General features: G+C 34.5%; 1 protein-coding gene and 2 long non-coding RNA genes across 3 annotated transcripts; all 3 read left to right on the plus strand.

Moving 5' to 3' along the window:
• On the plus strand, window positions 1–25,874 carry LOC133531434 (zinc finger protein 432-like). Its single transcript, XM_061869648.1, has 8 exons — window positions 1–678; window positions 832–955; window positions 1,367–1,489; window positions 2,002–2,247; window positions 4,823–4,937; window positions 5,634–5,788; window positions 24,968–25,124; window positions 25,642–25,874. Exons 1-8 carry the CDS (start codon window positions 559–561, stop codon window positions 25,805–25,807), a joined length of 1,206 nt encoding a protein of 401 aa, XP_061725632.1. The 5' UTR covers window positions 1–558; the 3' UTR covers window positions 25,808–25,874.
• Window positions 5,800–7,401, plus strand: LOC133531435 (uncharacterized). The gene is made up of 2 exons (XR_009801533.1): window positions 5,800–6,998; window positions 7,093–7,401. It is a non-coding gene; the product is annotated as an uncharacterized LOC133531435 (long non-coding RNA).
• On the plus strand, window positions 18,058–21,769 carry LOC133531528 (uncharacterized). Its single transcript, XR_009801547.1, has 3 exons — window positions 18,058–18,773; window positions 19,386–19,459; window positions 21,243–21,769. It is a non-coding gene; the product is annotated as an uncharacterized LOC133531528 (long non-coding RNA).

Consider the following 25,874-nt stretch of genomic DNA (forward strand, 5'->3'; position numbering starts at 1 on the left):
CGGAATGAAGTGCGCTGTCTATGATTTGATTTTTTTTTCAAGCATTCTTGGTATTGTAGCGCCACCTATTTAAGGTTTTTTGATAACACTTTGGTACATAGAGATTTAATTCCTTACCTCCACCTTCCATACTCCAGTGTTCGAGGGTGGAATCGAACCAGCGCCCTCTGCAATCGCGGCAGACGCCCAAAACCGCTCGGCCACCCGGGTCCCAGCATGAGTCGAGTTTTTCCCTCGTATATGCAGTTTCACTCGTATATGAAATTTCATTTCGAGAGAAAACGGTCAAATCATAAAGCAGAGTGATAGGGATATACTCTCTACTAAATTTTGAACTTTATTTCAAACAGATATAGTTCAATTTTGCACAATTTCTGATACCTTTATGCCTTAAAAAGGTTTAAATTAGAAATGAAAAGATTTCTGAACGAATCGTGACCGTCTTGGTGACAGTTGACATCTGGTAAACATAACCTAAAAACTATTTAATGTTTACTTCTGTAAATATCACTGAAATACTGTAATTTCCGCTACTATTATTCATTTAACTGTATCAAAATGTCAATTGATGCTTATTTTTGTTTTTGCTGTTTATCAACCAACGATTTGATAAATTTATACAGTGATAAACCCGATACAAACTATGCCGAAATGCTAACCGATCTTTATTCTATTCAGGTAAGTTTTTTGAAACAAATTCTTCTTTAAGTTATTCAGTATTTACAATTTTAATATCATTAATGTGTATATTTATGTTCCTTAAATTTTCTTTTGCGTATACTATAAGAATGGATATGTATTCTCATCTCAGTCATGCTGTAATAATTCTAGCCTTTACAAGAAGATTACGAAGACGACAGTTTCGTGTGTGAAGAGTGTGCTCGAGCGCTGCAAGAGGCTCGAAAGTTCAGGCGCCAAGTTCATGACACACTCAATGCTTTGGAGGTTAATGGATGTCAGTGTTGTTTCTTTCTTACTTTTTTATCTGCATGAGTAGGGTCGCCACAATCAATACCAGATACATATCCTATCCGATATATATCCTATAACCTGTGTGAAGTTGCAGATTGACACCCTAGTTCTCCACCTTCCTCGTTTCCTCATGACTGAGGGTCGTGACCACATGAAATCATTATCTTGTGCACCAAGGCTCTCCATTTTGCACGATACTCCATCCACCATGCCAACCATAATGCGCTTTTCATAGTTGTTCTGGCTGTGTCCAAAGTACCTAAGGATCTGCTGGAGACAAATGGATGATAACTGACTCTGGATTTTTAATTTCATCAGGAAAAAATTTGGGAAATGGATAGAAGTCACATAACTGAACAGATATATATATATATGTAATCTATTTTATTTTCAGTAATTGAACTGGAGAAATCAGAAAAATGTACAGTTGTGCGGAAAGTCTCCGGAGAATTCGTTTTAGAAGCAGATGTCAAATATAATGTTGAGGATAAAAAACTGACTGACGACGATAAACAAGGTAAGACACAATTTGATAATATATCATGGGTAACATTCACTCTGTCCATCAAACAAATTGAAGCACCTTATGAAATTAGCTACATCACCAAATTGCCCAGACTGAAGTAGAAGATGTCCACCATGTTTTGATAGATTGTGTCCACAACGAGGCTATGATGGTACAAATAGCCATGTTAGTAGATTTGTAAAATAAAATCTACTAACATGGCTATTTGTACCATCATCCTGGCATCGCTACTATCAGAAGAGGCCAGGATGATGTGCAATCTATATTTTTTTTAAATGTGGTAGTGGTGTATGTAATTCTGTAGCTCTCATTACAGGGTGACATCTGATGAAACCCCATTCTTTGAAAAAATAAAAATAGATTTTGAAAATACTTTCACTTTGACGGATATGGTTGAAATCTGACTGGCGCTGTGGCATTAGAATTTGTACTAAAGTGTACCTAACAGATCTACTACTTATTTTTTTTGTAAAAATATATGGTTATAAGTACTTAATTTTCAGACCTAAACCATCCAGACTCTGCAGAAAAAGACAAAACACAATCTGGCATAGCATTAGAAAGAGAGAAGCGCATCACAGTAGCCCGGAAACGGAAGAAAGAGCCAACGGTCAAGAATGAGGTACAATATGAGGTCACGGAAGATTTCAAGTGCGTGGAGTGTGGTATGGTGCTCCCCAACGCATACGTGTACCATGCGCATATGAATAAGCACTTTCCGAATCATATTTGTGAGACTTGCGGGAAAGGTAAGAGGGAAGTAAAATGAGATGGGGTAAGAATAACATATTTTTCATCACACTTGCTCGAAAAATACATTATTTCATGCAGGTGTTCTGAAGGTCAAAGGCCTATATTGTTTCCGCGGGAGTTATGGATTGTGAAAAAAAGCTATAACTTCCTAGGGAGTCATAGCTTTTTTTTAAATTATGTCCGTTATTCATACAAACCAAGTAGCATAAATGAGTTTTACTTTTAGAATACTGACGTTTATAATCTAAATTTTTGTTTATGTTTAAAATTATTTTATTTGATTAATTTACCAACCGTTTAAAATATTTCTAAACCCTGACAACAGTTTATTTAACCCTGAGATAGTGTCGCTGCAAACAGCTTACGTATGGCAATAATGTGCGTACGTCATGTATAGTCGGGGTAGTGGGCATTGGCTTCATGTTGATACTCGTATAATGTCAAAACATTGCTTACAGAGAATTCGGTTCTTTCAATTTACCTATTCGTCAAAATTTGATTCTAAATATCCAATATTCATATATTCTTCGTTTTCTGACTCTGACGAAGTCTGATTTTCATCAGATGTTGTGTCGCTTTCAGGACCACCAGCCTCGATTATAAAATGTTCAGTCTCCAATTCGATTATAGGACCTTTATTCCTATAATCGTCTTCAATTTTTTTAACATGGTCACAGTAATTGCTCCAATTTTCTTGAGTTACTTCCTATACGATAATAATTTATTAAAAATTTAAATCATTAATGATATAGACTGAATTCAAAAGAATTTACATAACAATAAATTTTAAACATAAAAATAAGTTTTATACCTGAAAACTATCTTCAACAAGCTTTAGAAAAGCCTTATTATCGATAGACGCATTTATAGTTGCCATTTTAGCGTTTACAATGCCCCAAATCATCTCAATAGGGTTTTAATTAAATCACAGTGTCCGTACTTTGTGTCCGTATGTGGAGAGAATCGTGTCTATTTCCTATATTGGTTCAGGTTTGTGACGTCTCAAAATCTCCACCAATAAGCTTTGGATGCTTTTTGTGGAAATTAAATTTTATTCGAACGCAGCCACTCTGCAATGACATGCTTTCTGTCGCCGGATGGTTTATTAATGCGAAAGGAATGGTATCGGGCATTATCGATAACTATACATGTGGGTTCACTTAGATTGGGAATTAATTTCTGCGTAACCCATTTTTTTAAATTATTTTTATTCATCGAATCATGGTAATCTGCTTTTTTTTCTTTATCATTATATACCAGGTTCAGAGAAGTATGAATGTAGGTCTCGTCCAAATAAACTATAGGCATATTTTTATCCCTTACTTCTTGTATTTGATCCAAATAACTTTCACGCCAAAACACAATATCGGAACGCTCCATCAATATTGACCGTTGGTTTCTGCATTATTTATATTTGAATCCCATACTGTGTATCGGTTTTCGTAAGTACTCACTACTGCCTGTAAATCCAATGTCTTTTTTCAAAGCAGTGAGCAGAGTTTTGATACTCGGTACTTGTTTTCGCACGGCATAAAATTCATGAACTTTATGCCTTATGGCACATTTATCGAAGTCATCTATTTGAATTATCTTTTTGTATGGGGCTTTGTAATTTGTTTTGTACGGGGGCTAAGACACGACCGTCTCATTATTTTTAGAAATAGTTTTATCGTCGATCTACATAAACCTTCAATGAAATATTATAGTTTAAATCAAACAACTAACCAGTTCAATACAACCGCACTATAAAATGTCAATATCGGTCATGTCAACAACTAACTTTAAAACATTGTTTATTGGAATGCTATGTAATCCTTCGTATTTTTTTAGCTGTAAGTATTTGATTGCATTCACTACAATTTTTTTCGCATCTTTGGATTTTTTTTTTGGCATTTTTGTAATAAAACCGTTTATATTTGAATATATTCGTAGATATTTTCTGTTTGTTTACATCGGTAACATTGGATGACATCCAACGTTCGTTGTCAAAGAGTACTTGTTGCCAGTAAAAGAAATTAGTACCATTGAAAATCCGCAAAATGGTGAGGGTCAAATAAACTGTTGTCAGGCTTTACATAATTTTCAATCGTGGCTGAATGCCGAATGCTGAATGATGTGCCTTCGTTGCCTAACCTGTCAAGAAATTAAAAAATGGCGGACGAATGTTTTCTACAAGTGATTATATGTTCTTTGGTTTTCTATATCACCGTATTTAAAAATTATTTCGCTTAAAATTTGTTTTTTTCTTCCCAAGTGTGGTGAAAAACATTGTGTGTAACTCCGGGGGTAAGAATATTGCAAACTCGGGTCTTTAATCACCACCCTCGTATCCAAAATTTCACTTACCCCTCTCGTTGCACAATGTACTATTATTTCGCTCGGGGCAAGACAAACACTATGACGATTACATAAAGTGTTTTTCTTGACCCGGTGTTCGTTTTACCCCATCTCATCTTAATTATAATTCATAACTTAACTAACTTTAAACTTTGATTTTAAAGGTTTTTTGTAATATTAGACTTATTAATTAAACAGTTTTAAACGAGTTTTACTAAGAAATAGTACTTTTAGGTTTCCTGACGAAGAAGAGACTCAAACGCCACATGCCATCCCACATCAAAGGCCCGTTTAAATGCGAGCAGTGTGACACGGAGTTCAACAACTACAACTCTTTGAATTCACACAGGTATAAATAACTATCGTAGAAACTAAAATTTATAATACCAATTTTGATAGATTTATTAAAAAAACAAAAATATATAAAAAATAAACGAATTCGTGGATATTCTCCTCCATTTTGGAAGTTGGATTAAATAAGTAATCAGTTTTTTTTTATATTCCGCATTTTCTATGGCCTGTAATATGGCAAACCTGCATAGTGCCAAAAAAACCTGCATAGTGCAGCCACTGCGCACTTGCCAGTGGTAAAAAACTAACCCCCTTATTCATAAAACTTTACGGGCCTGATTTAGTTAGATTATGTTTTATCCCTTTCTTACAAATGCATTAGTCCAAATGACAGATAAAGACAAACGATTCCTAGCTAATTCAGGCCAGTAACGCATTTATGAATAACACCATAAGTCTTTTCCGCGTCTTTTGTTTTTTCTCCTCTTTAGTTAGCCGGCTACATTCTGGTGTTGCGGTTATGTAGATGATTGAAAAATATTTATAATCAGCCGATTAAATGCCGTCAGAGAATAGGAGGCATATCTGAAAAATGATAATATATAATAAGCGCTAAAGGTTGATCGCCCGTATCTTTTTTTAAATGTATGCGCTTAGTACGCTCAGTAACCAAAATGGCGAAAGCGGAAGAAACCTTTATTTCATATTTATTTATTTATGTTTACAAAATGGCTGACTTATATTTGTTTGACAGACAACGCAAGCATAAATCGATTGACCTATACGCGTGTCCGCACTGCCCGTCCCGCTTCCCCACGCTGACGCGGCGCGCGCGCCACCTGGCCGCGCGGCACGGCGCGCGCGCGCCGCACAGCTGCTCAGTCTGCTCCAAGGATTTCTTGCTCGCAGGTTCAAATTACAATAGTACTTATTTATAAATAAATAAATATTATAGGGACATTCTTACACAAATTGACTATGTCCCCCACGGTAAGCTCAAGAAGGGTTGTGTTGTGGGTACTCAGACAACGATATATATAATATACAAATACTTAAATACATAGAAAACATCCATGACCACGAACAATTATCTGTGTTAATCACCCAAATAAATGCCTTTACGGGATTCGAACCCGGGACCATTGGTTTCATAGGCAGGGTCACTACCAACCGGTCGTGTTTGACATACATGTTTTAAGTAACCAAAGGCAATTTCTCGCTAGCAGGTCGGATCGGATAATATTAAAATAATTGATGTGACAGACTTACAGATTAAGCCAAAGCGATTGATTCCGTAGACCATAAGTAATTAGTAGTAACACACTTAATATGTATGACTTTAAGGAAAATAAACACTTTCATAGACTCATATTTAATAAAGCGAAAACAAACAGGCCAATAAACGGTCCCTTTTCGTCGAAAGCAATGGCTAAGAAGGGTGTCCCCCAGGGATCTATATTAGGACCATTCTTATTTCTCATTTACACAAAAAAAAAACATTGTCCTGCTAATAGCGTTGACGCGTCATTTTTGCTACGCATTATTGATGATCAAACGAACTTACCAAGTGAATTTCGATCACAATTATGAGAGCAAGTTTACATATTGTAGTTACGCCCCCACGCATCAGCTTTGCACGATTTTTAAAGGTTTTTTTTATTTCTTGTACTGGCAACACTGAAAACTTGCTCCCATCCCCTCTACGGCATCATGGTAGGTCTGTAAACTGCCATATTCTAATCATTTTGTTTAAAGCATAAATATTGAGAATTAAGTATATGAATATAATGTCATATTAGCCTGGCCACACTTAACGATTACACCCTGTATATCACCATTACTTAAGTCGGGTAGGGTGCCGTCAGCCAACAATATTTTTAAATATTGAGAGTGATGGGTTGTGATCATGTGATAAATCGCGTCGAATGAAGTTGCTCACATAATTGTGATCGAACTTAACAAGTGAAGTTCGATCACAATTATATTTCGCAACTTCATTCTTTGCGATTTATTGTTTACATATTATAGGATGTTCAGAGCACAAAATGTGAAATAATTCTCAAACTCACAGAGCAGATAAAATAAATCAAATTAGAGATAAAAAAATACCTCTTTTAAGGTAAGCATACAGGTTATGTAATCAAAACAAGATAGTATATATATAATTTGTTATTTATTTTTCATCATGATGTCATATTACATTTGCTTTACAGGTTCTTTGTTGATGAGAGAATTGCCTGAGCAAACTGATTGCAATCAACTACAATTTCTTTATTGTAAAATTTGGCAAAAACGCAAGAGGAATCACTCCAACCTGAAGTCTTGCGTATAACGTCTTGGCTAACACCCAATCTGTTGGCTGTAGAAGTGGCCGAATGCCTAGTACTATGGGCAGTAAATATTTTTGTGTCTATACCGCTATTGTGAAGTGTCTTTAATCCAGTGACTCAATGTTTGTGATGGTACTTTTGAGTGTGGTTTTTTATAGCTGATAAATAAAGTGTTGTTTTCTAAACTGCGAAGTGAATTAGTTTTATTTATGTATGTCTGTATACATCTTCATGCATGTAATTTCTGGTTTTTCATTACAAAATGGAAGTCTCAACACCGGTTGTGAAGTATTTGGTCGAGACGTCTTTATTGTATCAGGTATTTTAATAATTATTTCAGTAGCATAGCTCATATCAATATTTTGCATTTTAATCAACGAAAAAGTTTGTACACGGTGTGCGGTAGCTAAAGCCAACAGAGTGAGTGTCTTTTTGGAAAGTGTTTCTAGATTTAGACCTTCATTAGGCCATTTTTGAGTCAAAAAGTTTAACACAATGCTAGGATCCCATGTTAAGTTATATTTCGGTTAGGTCTCAATCTAAAAACACCCTTCATAAAACGCTTGATTTTTTCGTCATCAAGGGTTTTTCCTAATAACAATTAATTACAACATCTACAGACGTATTTTCATAATCATATCCATTATGTTTGCAAAAGGTAAGCCATGACTGTACGAGTATACAACCATTATATTGTTTGCAAGTGCTATCGCTTAACGATGACAGCATTATTACTATAGACCTAGGGGTCAATGACCTCTTCAATAATGTTTTCCTGATAATCTGGCGGCAACTAGTGACAGAGTCTTGTAAATAAAAAAATAAAAATTTCACCAGTATTTGTACGGCCGTAATTTTGTTCTCCGCACCGATCACAAACCACTAGTTACGATTTTTGGGCCAAACTGTGGTGTTCCAACAGCCGCCGCGAGTCGATTACAAAGGTGGGCTATTTTATTATCGGCGTATGATTTTACTATTGAATATGTTCGTAGTGATCAAAATACCGCGGATGCCTTATCTCGCATGATACAGGGTCATCGTGACAACGGGGTTCAGGAGCGCGACGAGGTTCCTGAACAGACGTATTTACATTTTGCCTCGGACGCGATATTGCTAGACTATAAGCTGCTACGTAATGAAACCTCGAGAGACGTATTACTGAGTCGGGTATTGAACTATTTAAAAGATGGGTGGCCATTAGTCGTGGAGGTTAGAGAGTTAAAACCGTTTTTAAATCGCAAAAATGAACTATATGAAGAACTCGGGTGTATAATGTGGGGTCACCGGGTTGTTATACCAGAGGCATGTAAAGAAAAAGTGTTGCGGGAACTACATGAGCCACATATGGGTATTGTCAAAACCAAGGCTTTAGCAAGAAGCTACGTGTGGTGGCCCGGCATTGATGAGGCGGTGGAACGCGTTTGCCGCGCGTGCGTCGTATGTGCCGCGGTGGCGGACGCGCCGCCGGCCCACGAACCGCGCCTCTGGCCGTGGCCTGAACGTCCTTGGGTACGGTTGCACGCCGATTTCCTCGGTCCATTGGCTGGTGCAAAATATTTAATAGTAGTAGATTCGCATTCAAAATGGATAGAGGCAATTAAAATGTCAGGTACGTCAGCGAGTTACGTAATAGATGTGTTTAGAGAAATGTGGGCGCGTTTCGGTTTACCCAAACAGCTGGTGACGGACAACGGTCCCCCATTTACGAGTACTGAATTTCAGGGTTTCCTGGCCAGTAATGGAGTTGAACATATTTTAACCGCACCTTACCACCCAGCGTCGAACGGGGCTTGTGAGTCAGCGGTAAAAATATGTAAAAATGTAATTAAAAAAAGTATGGAACAAGGGACTAATATTCATACGGCGTTAAGTAGATTCTTGTTGAACTACCGGAATACCCCCCATTACGCCACGGGTTACCCTCCAGCCAAGCTCTTTCTAGGTAGGTCACTTCGAGCCAGATTAGACTGCTTAAAACCAGAGCTGGCGTCACGAGCGCACGAGCATCAGGACCGCATTAGGAAGCAGGCAAAGGGGGTACAAAGAAGTTTTCAAGTAGGGGATTTAATTTGGTATAGGAAATTCGGTACTAATAACACTAAATGGTGCCCGGGGCGCATTGTAGAATGCCTTGGCGGTACAAACTATTCGGTTAAGGATGAATCTGGAACGGAAACGGTACATAGGCACGTAGATCAAATTAGGTCGAGAGTGATAGATCAAGCTGGGCAGAACAGTCCAATTAATAATCCTCACGATACATCACAACATCGAAGTTTAGCGTATCCTTTACCCTCGACCGGGCCAGCAGGGGGGCCAGAAGGAGTTGATGATGATGACGCTGCGGCCGGTAATACACAGGTCGCGCCGAGTGAGACACAGCCAAATATTGTAATGAACCCGCCCGCGGCAGGTCAAGCAACTCCGGAGTTACTGGTGGCTAACCGCCCAACAAGAACGCGGTTCCCACCAATAAGATATGGATGGTCATAAGAAATACTATAATTCGTAGGAAGATTTTTTTTTAAAATTGTGTAATATGTCATAGGTTAATTGCATGAAACATGGCCCTTCAGGCGAATACTAGAACTAAATACCTAAATTAGTTTTTTTTTATCTTTTAATTGAGTAAAATACATTATTTAATTGGTACTTTGTAATTCTCTTTCACCCATTATATACAAGTAATTAAATACCTAACTACCTATTAATACGTAATATGTAATCAGTACAATAAATCAATAATAAACGAGTTGTAAGAACAGAACTAATAACGCAGGGTTAACAGGAAAACATGTGGTTCTTCACATGATGTAATCTTGGTTTAATAATAAGCACAAAATAAGTACATGTATATCCGCCAATAAGTCCAATTAGACTGTTAGTGTTTAAATCTTTTTGGACCTACGCGTCAATGTCCATAAATGATGGTACTTAATGGTTACGTTAATGACAAAGAAAATTATTGTAAACTTAGGGTGAAGGTGATAATAAGTAGTTAGGTAACATCATTTTTCTAAATGTATACCTACTTAGTTGTACATCATTAACTTTTCTCGTAATTTTAGTCTATAAGACACACTTTATGTTAATAACGTAATTTAATAGCTGTATATGTTTACCCCCCTCATAGCACACTAAACTTCACTTTAGGGGTGGTTTTAGAATAAGGGTGAAGGTGTTATATATGGGTATATTCATATATTTATAAGAAGTGGGTAGCAGTCGCGTAATAAATACTTGTCGAGCAACACGTCTTTTATTTAACAGTAAAGACTGTGGGTTGTTCTGAAAGAAGATTGCAAATAAACATTAGGATCAAAATGTATGGACTCTGAAACGATTAATTGTTTAAATAATGGGAACCAAGGTGTTGTCGGCCAATTTGGAACAACTACAATGCCCTCTGCTCGGTCGTGTATAATTTTTGAAGCATTTCAAAAATCAAAGCGAATGGAGGGAATGCGTAAAAATATAGTTTTCTCCAAAATATTGTAGAAACATCTATTTTCCAAGCGTCGGGATCAGTTTTCCATGTGACATATTTGTGACATTTGGCATTACATCTGCTGGCAAATAAATCTACCTGTACCTCCGGTTCATCGAATAACTGTTTTATTTGATCATAAGCATAATTTCCTAATTCCCATTCAGTATCATTAATTTTTTTACGGGATAATTCATCAGCTTGAATGTTTTTATGTGTGAAGCAAAAACCATAATTTTACGATTTTCGCACCACTGCCATGATTCCCTTGCAATTAAGTTTAAATGTTCGAATTGTACACTACCCATTCTATTTATGCATGAAATGGCCGTGGTGTTGTCAATACGAAAGAGTATTTCGCAATCATACATATCATGAGCGAAAACCTTTAAGCCAAACAATGCTGCTTTCAATTCCAGTTGCTTTATGTGAGATAATCTTTCAGTTTCCTTCCAGTACCCGTGAGCTTCATTACCATCGTTGTAAGCCCCCCATCCTGTAGTAGAAGCGTCAGAATAAATTACTGCATGGTAACTAGGGTTATCTAGTAAACACAAATATTTGTGTCGTTCAAGTAATTTGGTGTACAACCAGGAAAAATGCAATGCAGGGCAAGGTGACGTAAGAAGACCAATTAGTTTTGCAAAGTCGCGTAATTTACACTTATAAACGTTTAAAAATAAATTGACATTTTCTCTTATTTTAACGCTCTCTTATTAAAACGTTTTTTAAAAGGTGTGTAGCTAAAATCTTAGCTTGTGTTTTGTAACAGAGATAACCCAGGATAGTTTCCCGCATTACATTGAAGCTTTTTACAAAAATCTTACAGGTTTTTGAATTACGACAGAGACTACCCAGGATAGTAGCTTGTACCTTACCCCATCTACCACTAAACTAATTAACTAAAATTCAACCAGGATTAAATAAAAATAGGAAAATAAATAAATTTGGCCATGTGATCGTCTAGTGTATTTACGTTGTGAACCTTAGTACCCTTCGTCTTTTATGTGAAAACTGATACGATTTGGATTTTTCAAAACTATCCCTAAATATCCTATGAATTTGTAAATATTCCTACTGTATATTTTTATTAACACTATTGTTAGACAAATAAAAAAAATAGTAAATAATATATATTTTTTAGAATTTATCTCCTACCGGGCCCTACCGTGACCAGTTACCGTGAACAGTAGTAAGCCCTTTTTGTTTGTAATTTAAAAACTTATATTTTCCTTTTAATATATCTCTTCGCTAAACTAGCTAGCTAAAGGAAAATATGTATATGTAACCATTGTAACCATAAATAAATATATTGCAAAGAATAGTAAGTACAAACATACTTTATCTACTGTCACGCCCGGATGAAGACGGGTCTCTAAGCTAATTAATACCCATTTTATTGTATTTTATTTTTAATAGGTATTCCTAAGCACCATGTAATATTACTCTACCAACGTTTCGTAACCTAATTTCAGACGAGAAGAAACGCCAAGAAACTCATCTGAATGTACTATTAATGTATGGAATACTGAAAACAATCGTCTATTAAATATGACTTTATTTACCCTTTAATTCCCCAGTTATAGAAAAGCTCAATTGTCACTAGTGAACTGCTCCGCCTGTCACTAGCTCCCTATAACAAAATTATTTAGTATGTCCTCAAATAACTTTGTTCCCCTATCTCACCCAATGTAAAAATATATAAACCTTCAATCATATTTAATGTACGAGCCTCAGTAACCCATCCATATGCTACTGAAGATAGATTTTAATTTATTTTGTAATTAAAAACAGTTAAAACTCTAATGATTTTAGTTTTGTATACAATCAAACTAAATGTGAAAGAAAATAAATAAACCTAACACCCAAATAATGACTCTACCCTAACTCTACCCCAAATTCACCTATTCTAATGTGTGTAAATCTAGAGGCGAACCTCTATTTTTACAGGGAGGAGTGTGTGTGAGGGACCCTAATTTAAGCTCTAAACGTTCGGCCGACAAAACCGAGGTATAGCAAACCCTAGTGTCTGTGTGATTGCCTCCCTCCATCTGTGTTAGCCGAAGCCTGGGTACAGATGAATAAGGCGCCCTAACCATGTATATAATGTGTATAAATAAATATATTTAACAAGACAACGCTTCTTCAATTACCAACAGATTTCAATGAGTAAGGATTACTCCTAATGGTCCACACGTGAGACCCTCATATCCCTCTGTCAGACCTTGAAGAGAACGTAAGAGGTATAATCGTCACCTGTGTTGGTAAAAAGGCTGACGCCAGGCCCCTCTCGCGACCTGGACCTAACTCTCTACTGGATTCCCGAGTAAACCTGCTTGTCACCGTTTGGTTAGGTGTACTCGGTAGATTGACCATGCAACCTGACACTGAACTGGCTCTAAAATACAAAAAATCCACAAAAATAAGTAAGTATTAACACTAAAATAACAATTGAACAGATTGACAAAGAACAGCATAGTAGCTACGCAATGTCAAACATTCAATCGTCAAAATAACAACCTTTGTTTTTACGTCTACGAATAAGCCAGAGAAAGTGACAATCCGACGGTCAAAAATATAATGGCGGTCCTGGCTTAAACTGAGCTATTTATAACTTTCGGCAACCGCTCCAGACGTGTTAGACGCGTCTCTCGTACTTATCGCAGGGTAAAGGCACCAATAGTCAAACCCCTCCACGAAATTTCTATATTCAAGAATGTCTCATTTGCCCACTAATTGATCAATAAGAATTATGAATGTTTTTACTCATCAATAATTTATTAAAGTTTAATTTTTATAAAGAATAAAACGTAATTTAATTTAGCTTATGGAAATATTTCATTAAATATAATGCAAGGCCCTTCCGCTAGCAATCAGCCTTTAAGTACCCAGTCTACAGCCATCCCATTTTAACGCCTGGCTATTGGGTTCCGAGTTCCGTGATTTCAGTGTCCAGTGGTCACCCACAGGATGACTACTGAGTATTTGATGTATTTCAATGAAATAAAGTCATAATAATGTAGATATTTAAAGGTGCTTGATTTAACGACTTACATTGCATTTGAAAATAAAAATAAATCTTGAAACCTATGCTCAGCCTCTATCGGCTGGCCTCTGAGTCCACGATCCCTTTAAAATTACTGCCTCAAACCCAGTAATCGGCCAGGGTTTACTTTAATATGGATTTATATTAATTTTGTACTTTTTCCAGACAAATGAAGTATTAATTACGTGAAGCAGAGCACATGCTTTTTAAAAAAAATATCACAATTCGGCTGCTAACGTCTGATCAAAATACCATGTGACGCTCCAAAAAAAATGGCGCATATGGCATATCCCTTAATGTCAGAAGACAGCACTTCTTTGAAGTAGTGTTGTGGTTTATGCTAAACAATTATTTTAAAAATTAAGTTACTTTTCAATTCATACTTTATTAATCTATAATAACACCTACTTTTGGCACACTGGTGCATGTCTCAGCACTGATGCCTTTACCTTATACGTTTGACTAATTTATTACCCTTTAAACTCGAGTACCAATCTCCTTTTCTGAGTAACGACCCACTACGAAATATGATTTAGTTAAAGTCTTTGTTTGTTGTTTAAAATTTCTCGTGAGAATATTTTGCTTCTATTCCATTAAACTTACGGAATTAATTTATTAGATATATACATACTATTTACTAGTATTTTGATTAATATTGGAACATAATAATTGAGGTTTTTAGTTTATGAAAATGATATGGACCGTTTATTTGTGTCAATTATTTTTATATGTTAACTAGATCGGCTAGTGCGTCTAGTTACAATCGCCCCCTCGAGAATTAGCATTGTATTGTCCCACACATACATGTATAATTCTCGAACCCTTATTCCAATAAAACTGAAAATTATATCCTAAATTTGTTGATATTATCCCCTTCCTTCCCCCCTTGTGTAAATGTAAACGTGTGGTGTATGGTGTGTGTTTAAACCAATACTCATTGATTGTGATTGATTCAGTACAAAACTCGGATCTCTGAATTTTAATAATGTATCATGATTATCTTTTCGTCACGATTTTCCTACCAGCGCAGGATATTGGGTCGTGAATCCAATAAGCTCTAGTAGCTCGATCTCATGGTTTCATCCTAGTCTATGGATCTTTCTATCCGGCGACTTAACCACATTGTCCGGTTAATAGATGAACCAACAAAACCTCCCTTCACAAAGTAGGAAAAACATTTGGTATAAGTACTGGGATATTCATTCTCCATTAGTCAAAGCTCAATCCGAATTCTATTACCCAATCACTCCTTCCAATCAAGTTTTCTTGGAGCATGTCTCATACATGAACCAGATATTTGACTTCAGACTGACTTCCATATTAACAGTAAAATGTAAAAAAAAACTTAAATTATACCTTGATAACATCCTGATACTTGTATCAAAACATTATCTTTACAAACATAACATAGATATAAATTTAAAATACTATGTAATGTCTGCAATTAAATACTATTAAAAATAATAAATATTCATCCAGACGAACCATTGAAAAATAATAAAATTTAAAATTATCTTCACTACTGTAAACACTTCACCGTTATAACATATGAAAAAATAAGTCTTACTTGTGAACACCGTTATAACCGTTTAACCGTTTAACCGTTTAACCGTTTAATACTATTATCTATCTTTCTATTTAATAATTAAATACATATAACCATTTCACACTCAAACCCATATTTGAAATAACTTGATAAAATTTATTTAAAAATAATGCATTAATATCTCCTGAGAATATAAAATTGTGATAATGCATGTTCTTTGACATGTCATCATCGTATTTTGCTGTCAAAGATCTCATTCACTATGAGGTGTGTAATTAGTCATGGTCTTAGCTTCTTGTGAAGTGTATAGTCAACAAAAACTACCCTTTGAAAATGGGTCGAATCGTCATACGATTTTAGCCTACTGATAAGAATTTGTTGACTATTTTGTGTATTTCTTTGTAATAAAAATATCAACAAATCCAGGTTGATTGCAATCCGACATTTGTCTAATTGTAAAAATCCATATATACAAAAATATTACAAACTTTCACACACTTCTTGCAAAAACATCAAATACCCATTAGTCTATTCTTATAATTAAATAGTTAATCATCTTTCATTGGCTTTCATTTCCCAGTTCACTCAATCTATCCCAGACCATTTCTACAGATAGCCAAAGTCACGATATGCAACCAGAGTTAAAATGCATACAATAAAACTTACTTTAAAAAACAATATTTCAGACAACCCCAAGCTCCCTCCTTGTATAACAATATCAAACGTAATGTGTATTGACAAAACTGTTTATATTTAAGTTGAAGTTGTTTGTTAAGATAACGTTAATACCGTACCGTTTTATTTAAGGTTACGTTATTACATCTTATCATGGCAACACTAAAACTCAATATTTTATCATGGCATCCCCGCAATGAAGCGTCCCGGAAGTGACAGAGGGGATGTGTTAAGCTTCTATCTGATCAAACTGAGCGTTGTTACTGGCTCAGTTTTGAATTTCACCCTGTGTCGTGAAGTGAAATGTAATTGTGAAGTGTAATGAATTTTGTTGCTGAAGAAAATAATTGGTAAGCTTTGAATTTATTACTTATTTTTTTTTTATATCATATCTAATCTTGTAAATTGGTAATTTTTGTTCATTTATGCTAAATTATTTTTTTCTAGCCTAAAATTTGATTTATTTAGTATTATCTTCGAATAATACCATGAATATTATAATTTTATCCTCTCTTGCTTTGCAGTATCAGATAAATATTTAATATATACTTATCATATTTTATGATAATGTAACAAGTGTATTTAAACGACTTAATTAACTTTTAAGTAATCAAGAGTAATATTTTATTATTATTTTACTACCTATTTCTAGACTGTTTAATTTTCTTTTTTCATGTATGCTATAAATATTAAATACTAGAAATGCCACAAACATTTGATAACTATATGGTATTTGACCTATTCGGCCACTTTTGCTGAATATTCAGTATTCGGCCAATACCACTATTCAAATCATTTTTATCAAATACTTGTGTTATTTGTATTATCTAGGTCAATTGAATAACATTCTATGCTTTACTTGTACTCAAAACCACCACGCACTTTACAGTCCAGGTAGAGAAACCCTCGACGCATCGGCAATTTTTTTTTTAGAGACCCGAACATGTGCACTCAACTTGTCCTTAAACTTTTGCGTCTATTGTCTCAATTTTTTATCACCGGCCGCATCGTCGGTCGCAACATTCTAAGTTTTATTATTTCAACATGTTTTTGTTTTAATGAATATTTCCATTAACTTAAACCCAAGTTTAAAAAAAAAATCTCAGTAATAAATCAAAGATCATTATTAATATATCGGTAAATGTTTTTTTTTGTACAATGAATTGTATTTAATATTTTATTTCAATTAATTTCTTTACTGGCAACATCAGTAAATACTGAGTATTTCCCTTGTTTTGTCTATGGCGTCGCTAGAGTATAGCGCTAGTGGCGCCCCCTAGCATAAACCATAGGTCAATTTGTTATACACAAAGCCAAACTCTTTTTGAAGTGCTAGCTTGTGATTGTGACGTGTACATTATTTTTCTTTAAAATGAGACTTACTAAGATTGACCTTTTAATTTGTGAGTTCCCAATAATTTGGGATAGTAACGAGTTATATAATATGGAGATAAATTTTTGGCCGAACTCGCTCGCCAGGACTTATTAAAACTGTGCAAAAATGTAAAACCTTTTTTTAATTTCAAGGATCGACTTCGCAGATTAAAGGTATAACTACAATTATATGTATGTTTTGTCAATTATTTTATTTTAATAATCTTTTAATTATTATTACAAAACTTTTGTAATGTTAAAAGAAAATATTCCGATTTAGTATAAATATAACTGAGTCCTCCCATCACGCAGACATCATTGTTGAAGAACATCAAGACCAAATTTCAATAAGTTTAATTAATTCATCGATAGCATATGATTAATATTTTTTACTTATAATTCATTCAATTAATCATACTTATTTCTTTTTAATTTTTCAGGCTCTAATGAATGAATCCGGGTCGCTGGATGAGTTGGGTAACCCTGAATCTACCCTTTAGGTAAGTAATACACTATTCTCTTTACTCTCTTTTTTTTCAGAACATTTTTCCTAAAAATGTCAACTAGGTAGGACACGTTCAGTTATTTCAGTATATATTAGTTTACCGTAATGTTAATTTAAACTACATATTTAGTTTATATCTATGCTATAATACTATCCTGTTGCCATTATGTTATTAGTTCATTATATATAGGTATGATGGAAAAAATTTAACTCATTGGCCTACAATCTATTCTTTTTTCTTCTGAAGTCTGTTCTGTTTGCACTTATAGATACTGATAAGAAAGTGTTGTTACGCCTACTTACTTGTTTTAAGTGAACTCTATTGCCTATATAATATGAATGAAATTTGATAACACAAAACAAGACGTATTAAGGAGTACCTGCGACCTTTTTTTTTTCGACCCTTTAAGTGGCCAAACGCGTCTCGCCTTGAGCTGAGCGTCAGCTATTTTTAACACATGTATTAATTTTACGGTTTTCAAATTTTTGCTTAAATATGATTTCAGATACGTAAGGCGTTTTTGAGTAAGCTGATATGTAATTAGTCCTCCTAATTATATGACGACATTTTATAAGTAAGTATACTTTTCCTAACCTAGCAGTTTTTTTATTTCATTTTGTTTATTTATTTATTAAATAAAACAAATTTAATGAATTTCATCGCAATAACCAAATATTTACTGTAATTATTTTCGAACTAATTCCTCATAGCCAAATTTTTTTGTTCCAAAAGTGATATTCTCGTATATGTAATTAAAATTGTATTGATAATTTTAGTTTATTTATGATATATTGAAATCTTCATCTACGAAAATAAATACAAAACGTCTTTGTTCTCTGTTTAAACTGGATACTTCCCAATTTTCAGATGTTCCAAGTAACGAGGTATCGAGTGCCACTGAATGCTGTCCTGTTATTTTATTTTGAGGTAATTAAATTGCTTACTTGATATTAACATAACTTTTTTTTTTCCAGATAATATTATGTAATATGATACTATGTATGATTAATATATATTTTTAAAATCATTTTATGAACTAAAAATCATTACTGCTAGTCTTAGTCTCTCTTTAGTTTAAATATAAAAATTGTTAATAGAAACTATATATATAAATTTTTTTTTCCGAAAATTCCACTACCGCTATTTGTGCCTTCGGGTAACATAAAGTAGCCCAACTCTTTAATATACAAGCTTATAGGGTAATATATGTATTTTTTATGATTAATACACTCCATTTTTATGAACAATACACAAATCAAGTTCATTCATTTTATTTCCTACTCTGTGTATAATTGAATGCAGCGACTTGTATATGTGAATAGTATTACTTCCACACATACAGACTACTATTATGCCGGATGTGGATTGAAGACCCTATTCTAACCTACCTATTTAATTTACATTTCAAAAAAAAAACTTAAACCTATTTGTCGTTTGTTATTTATTTTTATAAGTAATTATTAAAAGTCTTTATAACAATATTACTTTTGTAAACATTTTTGTAACACTTAATAATAATAAAAATATTAATAATTTCAGCTAAACTACCACAATCAGCATCTCTACACTCGACCCGCGACCCCAAGAACCAGTGTTCTTCTACTCTAGACTTGGTAAGTACAAAAATATTACTTTTATTTTTAAGGATACAAAAATATGACTTAATATCTAATACACTTATCATTTAAATATTTATTCTATTTTATAACTATTATTTGATTCTAACAATTATTTTTCTAGTCCAATCTTTTTATATTGAACCACAACAATACGAAGTATAAATGTTTTTATTTATAATCATTAATTTCAGTCAAACATTACGTTCGCCGGATCAGCTATTTTTACTCAATTTGCCTTTATAATATCTTGACAAATGAATTGCATTATATTTCCCTCTGAATAAATTCGTGTATGGATCAACTAGAATATATACGTTTGGATAGGGAATTGCTGCAATTACATAAGGACCTTCATAAATTGATTCGAACTTTTTTGTAATCTTTTGCTGAGCATTTGATTTATTTAACTTTTTTATTTTAACCCAATCCCCTATTTGAAATTGAATCAGTCTAAAACTTTGATTAAACTTGGGCTGCCTTATTTCAGCTGCTTTCTTTAAATTTTCTCTAATCTTTTGCCTAATGTCCGCTATGTTTTTCTTCATATGACTAATAATTTCCTTATCAAATGATAACTGCGTAGGCTGACCATACATTATTTCACATGGGGTGAACCCTGTACTATCGTGTAACGTATTGTTATATAAAGTTTCTATCTTAGGTAATATTTTCACCCAACTTTGATGTCGTTTTTCACAGTAAGTCCTAAATAAAACTCCGAGTTGCCTATTCACACGCTCTGTAGTGTTAGGTCGAGGATTTCTAACTGTCGTATAAATAGTTTTGACCCCCTTTTCTTTCATAAATTCCCTCCATTGACCACTAATAAACTGCGAACCATTATCTGTTAAAACTGCTTTTGGTTGTATAATTTTAAAGAATTTTTTCATGCTAATTACGACAGATAATGCTGTAGCCTTCCGTAGTGCGAATAGTTTGATGAATTTGCTAAATGAATCTTGAACTACCAAAATGTAATTCATTCCGAATTGTCCTGACGGTAAAGGCCCGTAAAGATCTGCCATGACTAAATCTCCAATATCATTACTCACTATTGATTTACATGGTCCTACATGTTTGATATTATCATTTTTCACCATTTGACAAGTATGACAAGTTCTTATTAGTTTTTTAACATCCTGCGTAATACCCCTCCAGTAAAATCTGTCTCTTATGTATTTGATGACCTTGTAAGCCCCTTGATGACCCATTTCTAAGTGTATTTGTTTTATAATATCCGTTACTAACATTTTTGGCATAAATAAAACTTTATTTTGACTATTGTCGGGAGTGAAATACAATCCTGCTGTGAGCATCTTTGAATCATTCTACCGATTCTATCGCTAGTATCCCCACTTTCTAGTCCTTGAATTTTTTCGTCGATTTCGGGATCGTGCCTTTGTAAATCCTTTATCTTTTTTAAATTTCCTATCAGTTTTTTTTTTATTTTTAATAATTTTATTCACTTTATAACTTTTGATTTAACACTTTTTTCACTTATTTAAACACTTATTTAACACTTATTTTATACATGAATTTTTAATTTTTTAAACTAAAAACATAATTTAGTCACTTTTTAACACTCTCACTGGATTTCTACACTGTGTTGGTAGAAAAACGTATATGTATACATCCGTACATATACATATATGCACATTTGTTTAATGAAAACGAAACTATCGCCCGCTATCTTTTTGTTTGGACTCGCATAACGCATTTTAGTTTTAACTAATTTTAATTGACTATTAATACTAATGTATTTTTGTGTTTGTTTCAGGTAATATTAGTCCCTACAATGCAAGTTACATCGGTAGAGTGCAGCCAAGAGGAGAAAAAATTATATTGATAAATATTATAATATATAGATATAATTTAAAATTTTCCAAGAAAAATCCAAATCATATTGTTCACATTCCAGTTTTCTTACGGCAGCAAAAATGTAGCCGACGAGGCTACTCTATGTAATAAACTATTTATATATATAATCCTGGTCACGGCACCAAAAATGTACCTTACCCCATCTACCACTAAACTAATTAACTAAAATTCAACCAGGATTAAATAAAAATAGGAAAATAAATAAATTTGGCCATGTGATCGTCTAGTGTATTTACGTTGTGAACCTTAGTACCCTTCGTCTTTTATGTGAAAACTGATACGATTTGGATTTTTCAAAACTATCCCTAAATATCCTATGAATTTGTAAATATTCCTACTGTATATTTTTATTAACACTATTGTTAGACAAATAAAAAAAATAGTAAATAATATATATTTTTTAGAATTTATCTCCTACCGGGCCCTACCGTGACCAGTTACCGTGAACAGTAGTAAGCCCTTTTTGTTTGTAATTTAAAAACTTATATTTTCCTTTTAATATATCTCTTCGCTAAACTAGCTAGCTAAAGGAAAATATGTATATGTAACCATTGTAACCATAAATAAATATATTGCAAAGAATAGTAAGTACAAACATACTTTATCTACTGTCACGCCCGGATGAAGACGGGTCTCTAAGCTAATTAATACCCATTTTATTGTATTTTATTTTTAATAGGTATTCCTAAGCACCATGTAATATTACTCTACCAACGTTTCGTAACCTAATTTCAGACGAGAAGAAACGCCAAGAAACTCATCTGAATGTACTATTAATGTATGGAATACTGAAAACAATCGTCTATTAAATATGACTTTATTTACCCTTTAATTCCCCAGTTATAGAAAAGCTCAATTGTCACTAGTGAACTGCTCCGCCTGTCACTAGCTCCCTATAACAAAATTATTTAGTATGTCCTCAAATAACTTTGTTCCCCTATCTCACCCAATGTAAAAATATATAAACCTTCAATCATATTTAATGTACGAGCCTCAGTAACCCATCCATATGCTACTGAAGATAGATTTTAATTTATTTTGTAATTAAAAACAGTTAAAACTCTAATGATTTTAGTTTTGTATACAATCAAACTAAATGTGAAAGAAAATAAATAAACCTAACACCCAAATAATGACTCTACCCTAACTCTACCCCAAATTCACCTATTCTAATGTGTGTAAATCTAGAGGCGAACCTCTATTTTTACAGGGAGGAGTGTGTGTGAGGGACCCTAATTTAAGCTCTAAACGTTCGGCCGACAAAACCGAGGTATAGCAAACCCTAGTGTCTGTGTGATTGCCTCCCTCCATCTGTGTTAGCCGAAGCCTGGGTACAGATGAATAAGGCGCCCTAACCATGTATATAATGTGTATAAATAAATATATTTAACAAGACAACGCTTCTTCAATTACCAACAGATTTCAATGAGTAAGGATTACTCCTAATGGTCCACACGTGAGACCCTCATATCCCTCTGTCAGACCTTGAAGAGAACGTAAGAGGTATAATCGTCACCTGTGTTGGTAAAAAGGCTGACGCCAGGCCCCTCTCGCGACCTGGACCTAACTCTCTACTGGATTCCCGAGTAAACCTGCTTGTCACCGTTTGGTTAGGTGTACTCGGTAGATTGACCATGCAACCTGACACTGAACTGGCTCTAAAATACAAAAAATCCACAAAAATAAGTAAGTATTAACACTAAAATAACAATTGAACAGATTGACAAAGAACAGCATAGTAGCTACGCAATGTCAAACATTCAATCGTCAAAATAACAACCTTTGTTTTTACGTCTACGAATAAGCCAGAGAAAGTGACAATCCGACGGTCAAAAATATAATGGCGGTCCTGGCTTAAACTGAGCTATTTATAACTTTCGGCAACCGCTCCAGACGTGTTAGACGCGTCTCTCGTACTTATCGCAGGGTAAAGGCACCAATAGTCAAACCCCTCCACGAAATTTCTATATTCAAGAATGTCTCATTTGCCCACTAATTGATCAATAAGAATTATGAATGTTTTTACTCATCAATAATTTATTAAAGTTTAATTTTTATAAAGAATAAAACGTAATTTAATTTAGCTTATGGAAATATTTCATTAAATATAATGCAAGGCCCTTCCGCTAGCAATCAGCCTTTAAGTACCCAGTCTACAGCCATCCCATTTTAACGCCTGGCTATTGGGTTCCGAGTTCCGTGATTTCAGTGTCCAGTGGTCACCCACAGGATGACTACTGAGTATTTGATGTATTTCAATGAAATAAAGTCATAATAATGTAGATATTTAAAGGTGCTTGATTTAACGACTTACATTGCATTTGAAAATAAAAATAAATCTTGAAACCTATGCTCAGCCTCTATCGGCTGGCCTCTGAGTCCACGATCCCTTTAAAATTACTGCCTCAAACCCAGTAATCGGCCAGGGTTTACTTTAATATGGATTTATATTAATTTTGTACTTTTTCCAGACAAATGAAGTATTAATTACGTGAAGCAGAGCACATGCTTTTTAAAAAAAATATCACAATTCGGCTGCTAACGTCTGATCAAAATACCATGTGACGCTCCAAAAAAAATGGCGCATATGGCATATCCCTTAATGTCAGAAGACAGCACTTCTTTGAAGTAGTGTTGTGGTTTATGCTAAACAATTATTTTAAAAATTAAGTTACTTTTCAATTCATACTTTATTAATCTATAATAACACCTACTTTTGGCACACTGGTGCATGTCTCAGCACTGATGCCTTTACCTTATACGTTTGACTAATTTATTACCCTTTAAACTCGAGTACCAATCTCCTTTTCTGAGTAACGACCCACTACGAAATATGATTTAGTTAAAGTCTTTGTTTGTTGTTTAAAATTTCTCGTGAGAATATTTTGCTTCTATTCCATTAAACTTACGGAATTAATTTATTAGATATATACATACTATTTACTAGTATTTTGATTAATATTGGAACATAATAATTGAGGTTTTTAGTTTATGAAAATGATATGGACCGTTTATTTGTGTCAATTATTTTTATATGTTAACTAGATCGGCTAGTGCGTCTAGTTACAAGCTCGCATCATTTTATAGCGTGACAGTAATATCCCAATTTTACCAGTACGCATCACTTTTATAATATAATGTGTTCTTTATAGGCTGCTATCATTATCCGACGAGTCGGTTATTCTTATGCGTGACGTCTGCCAAAGTCTGCGCTCCAATTTTTTTATTTTATTACGAATATATTCATCGTCGTCGTTGTTGCGGCTTTTCCTCTTCATATTGATGAGTATTGAGTGTTGCGTGACGTGCGAAGGCTTGAGCACGGAACCGTTGAATGATTATTGATTAGAATATGGCGGTTTACGGACCTACCATGAGCCGTAGAGGGGATAGGAGCAAGTTTTCAGTGTTGCCAGTATAAGAAGAAAAAAAACCTTTAAAAATCGTGCAAGGCTGATGCGTGGCGGCGTAACTACAATATTATGTAAACAATAAATCGCAAAGAATGAAGTTGCGAAATATAATTTAGTGAGTCTGAGGTCTGCTCGGCAACCTAATCCCAAGAATTAATTTTATCAACATTTAATTTCAAATATGGCCAACTTTGTAACATTATTTTTTCAGGAAATTTGTCAACACACATGCGCAACAAGCATTTCAAAGAGAAGCGTCACTTCTGCGTGGAGTGCGGCGCCGGCTTCTTCCAGAAGCAGGAGCTGCGCGGGCACGTGGCGGCGCACACCGGCGCCAACGAGTTCCAGTGCGCGCTCTGCGATAAAAGGTGTCGTTTTTATCACAGCCTTTTAATACACCTATTAAAATGCTTTTCATAACTCGGCGCCTTAAAACGGGCGCCAGTTTGGATTTCTACATTTTTGGTCCGGTCGCATCGAAAACAGTTTTTGTGCCTTCGAGAGCTTTCTTATTGTAAAGTGTTGTTTTTTGCAATAGTTGAAAATCGAAATTCGAAAGTCGGTATTGCGTTCGAAGGCCTCGACTGAAATGAGTGCCTTTCATCCCTTGGTTAACAATCTACTATTAGTATTACTTATTTACTCCGTTGGCTTAGCGACCCAAAGTGTCTTTTCTTTCTTGGCCTACGATATGATTTGGCGCTAGCGCGCCCTGTCTTTTGCGAATCCCTCCCAGTTTTCTGCGTTCAGGGTAATTAGATTTCTGTCAACCTGGTCCCTCCAGCGGTACTTGAGTCGATGGTCGTCAACCTATAGGCCATCCTACGTAGGCCTAATTATATACTAAATATATGTAATTATTTTACTAAATACTTATATTTCCAGTTATCCTCGCAAGAAAGCGCTGGACGTCCACATGAGAGGCCACCGCGACGAGCGTCGGTTCCACTGCGAACTCTGCGGCAAAAAGTTCCTGCAAAAATGCACTTTGATTACACACGCTAAGACACACAACCGCGCGGAATTACAGAAGAAACTGGACGTCTTATAACCTCGTAAGGCCCAATGTACATTATAATATACACTGCGTTTCAATGTAATTATAACCTTAAACCAAA

The sequence above is a fragment of the Cydia pomonella genome, chromosome 25 (genome assembly GCF_033807575.1).
Source record: "Cydia pomonella isolate Wapato2018A chromosome 25, ilCydPomo1, whole genome shotgun sequence".
In the NCBI taxonomy this organism is placed as follows: Eukaryota; Metazoa; Arthropoda; class Insecta; order Lepidoptera; family Tortricidae; genus Cydia; species Cydia pomonella.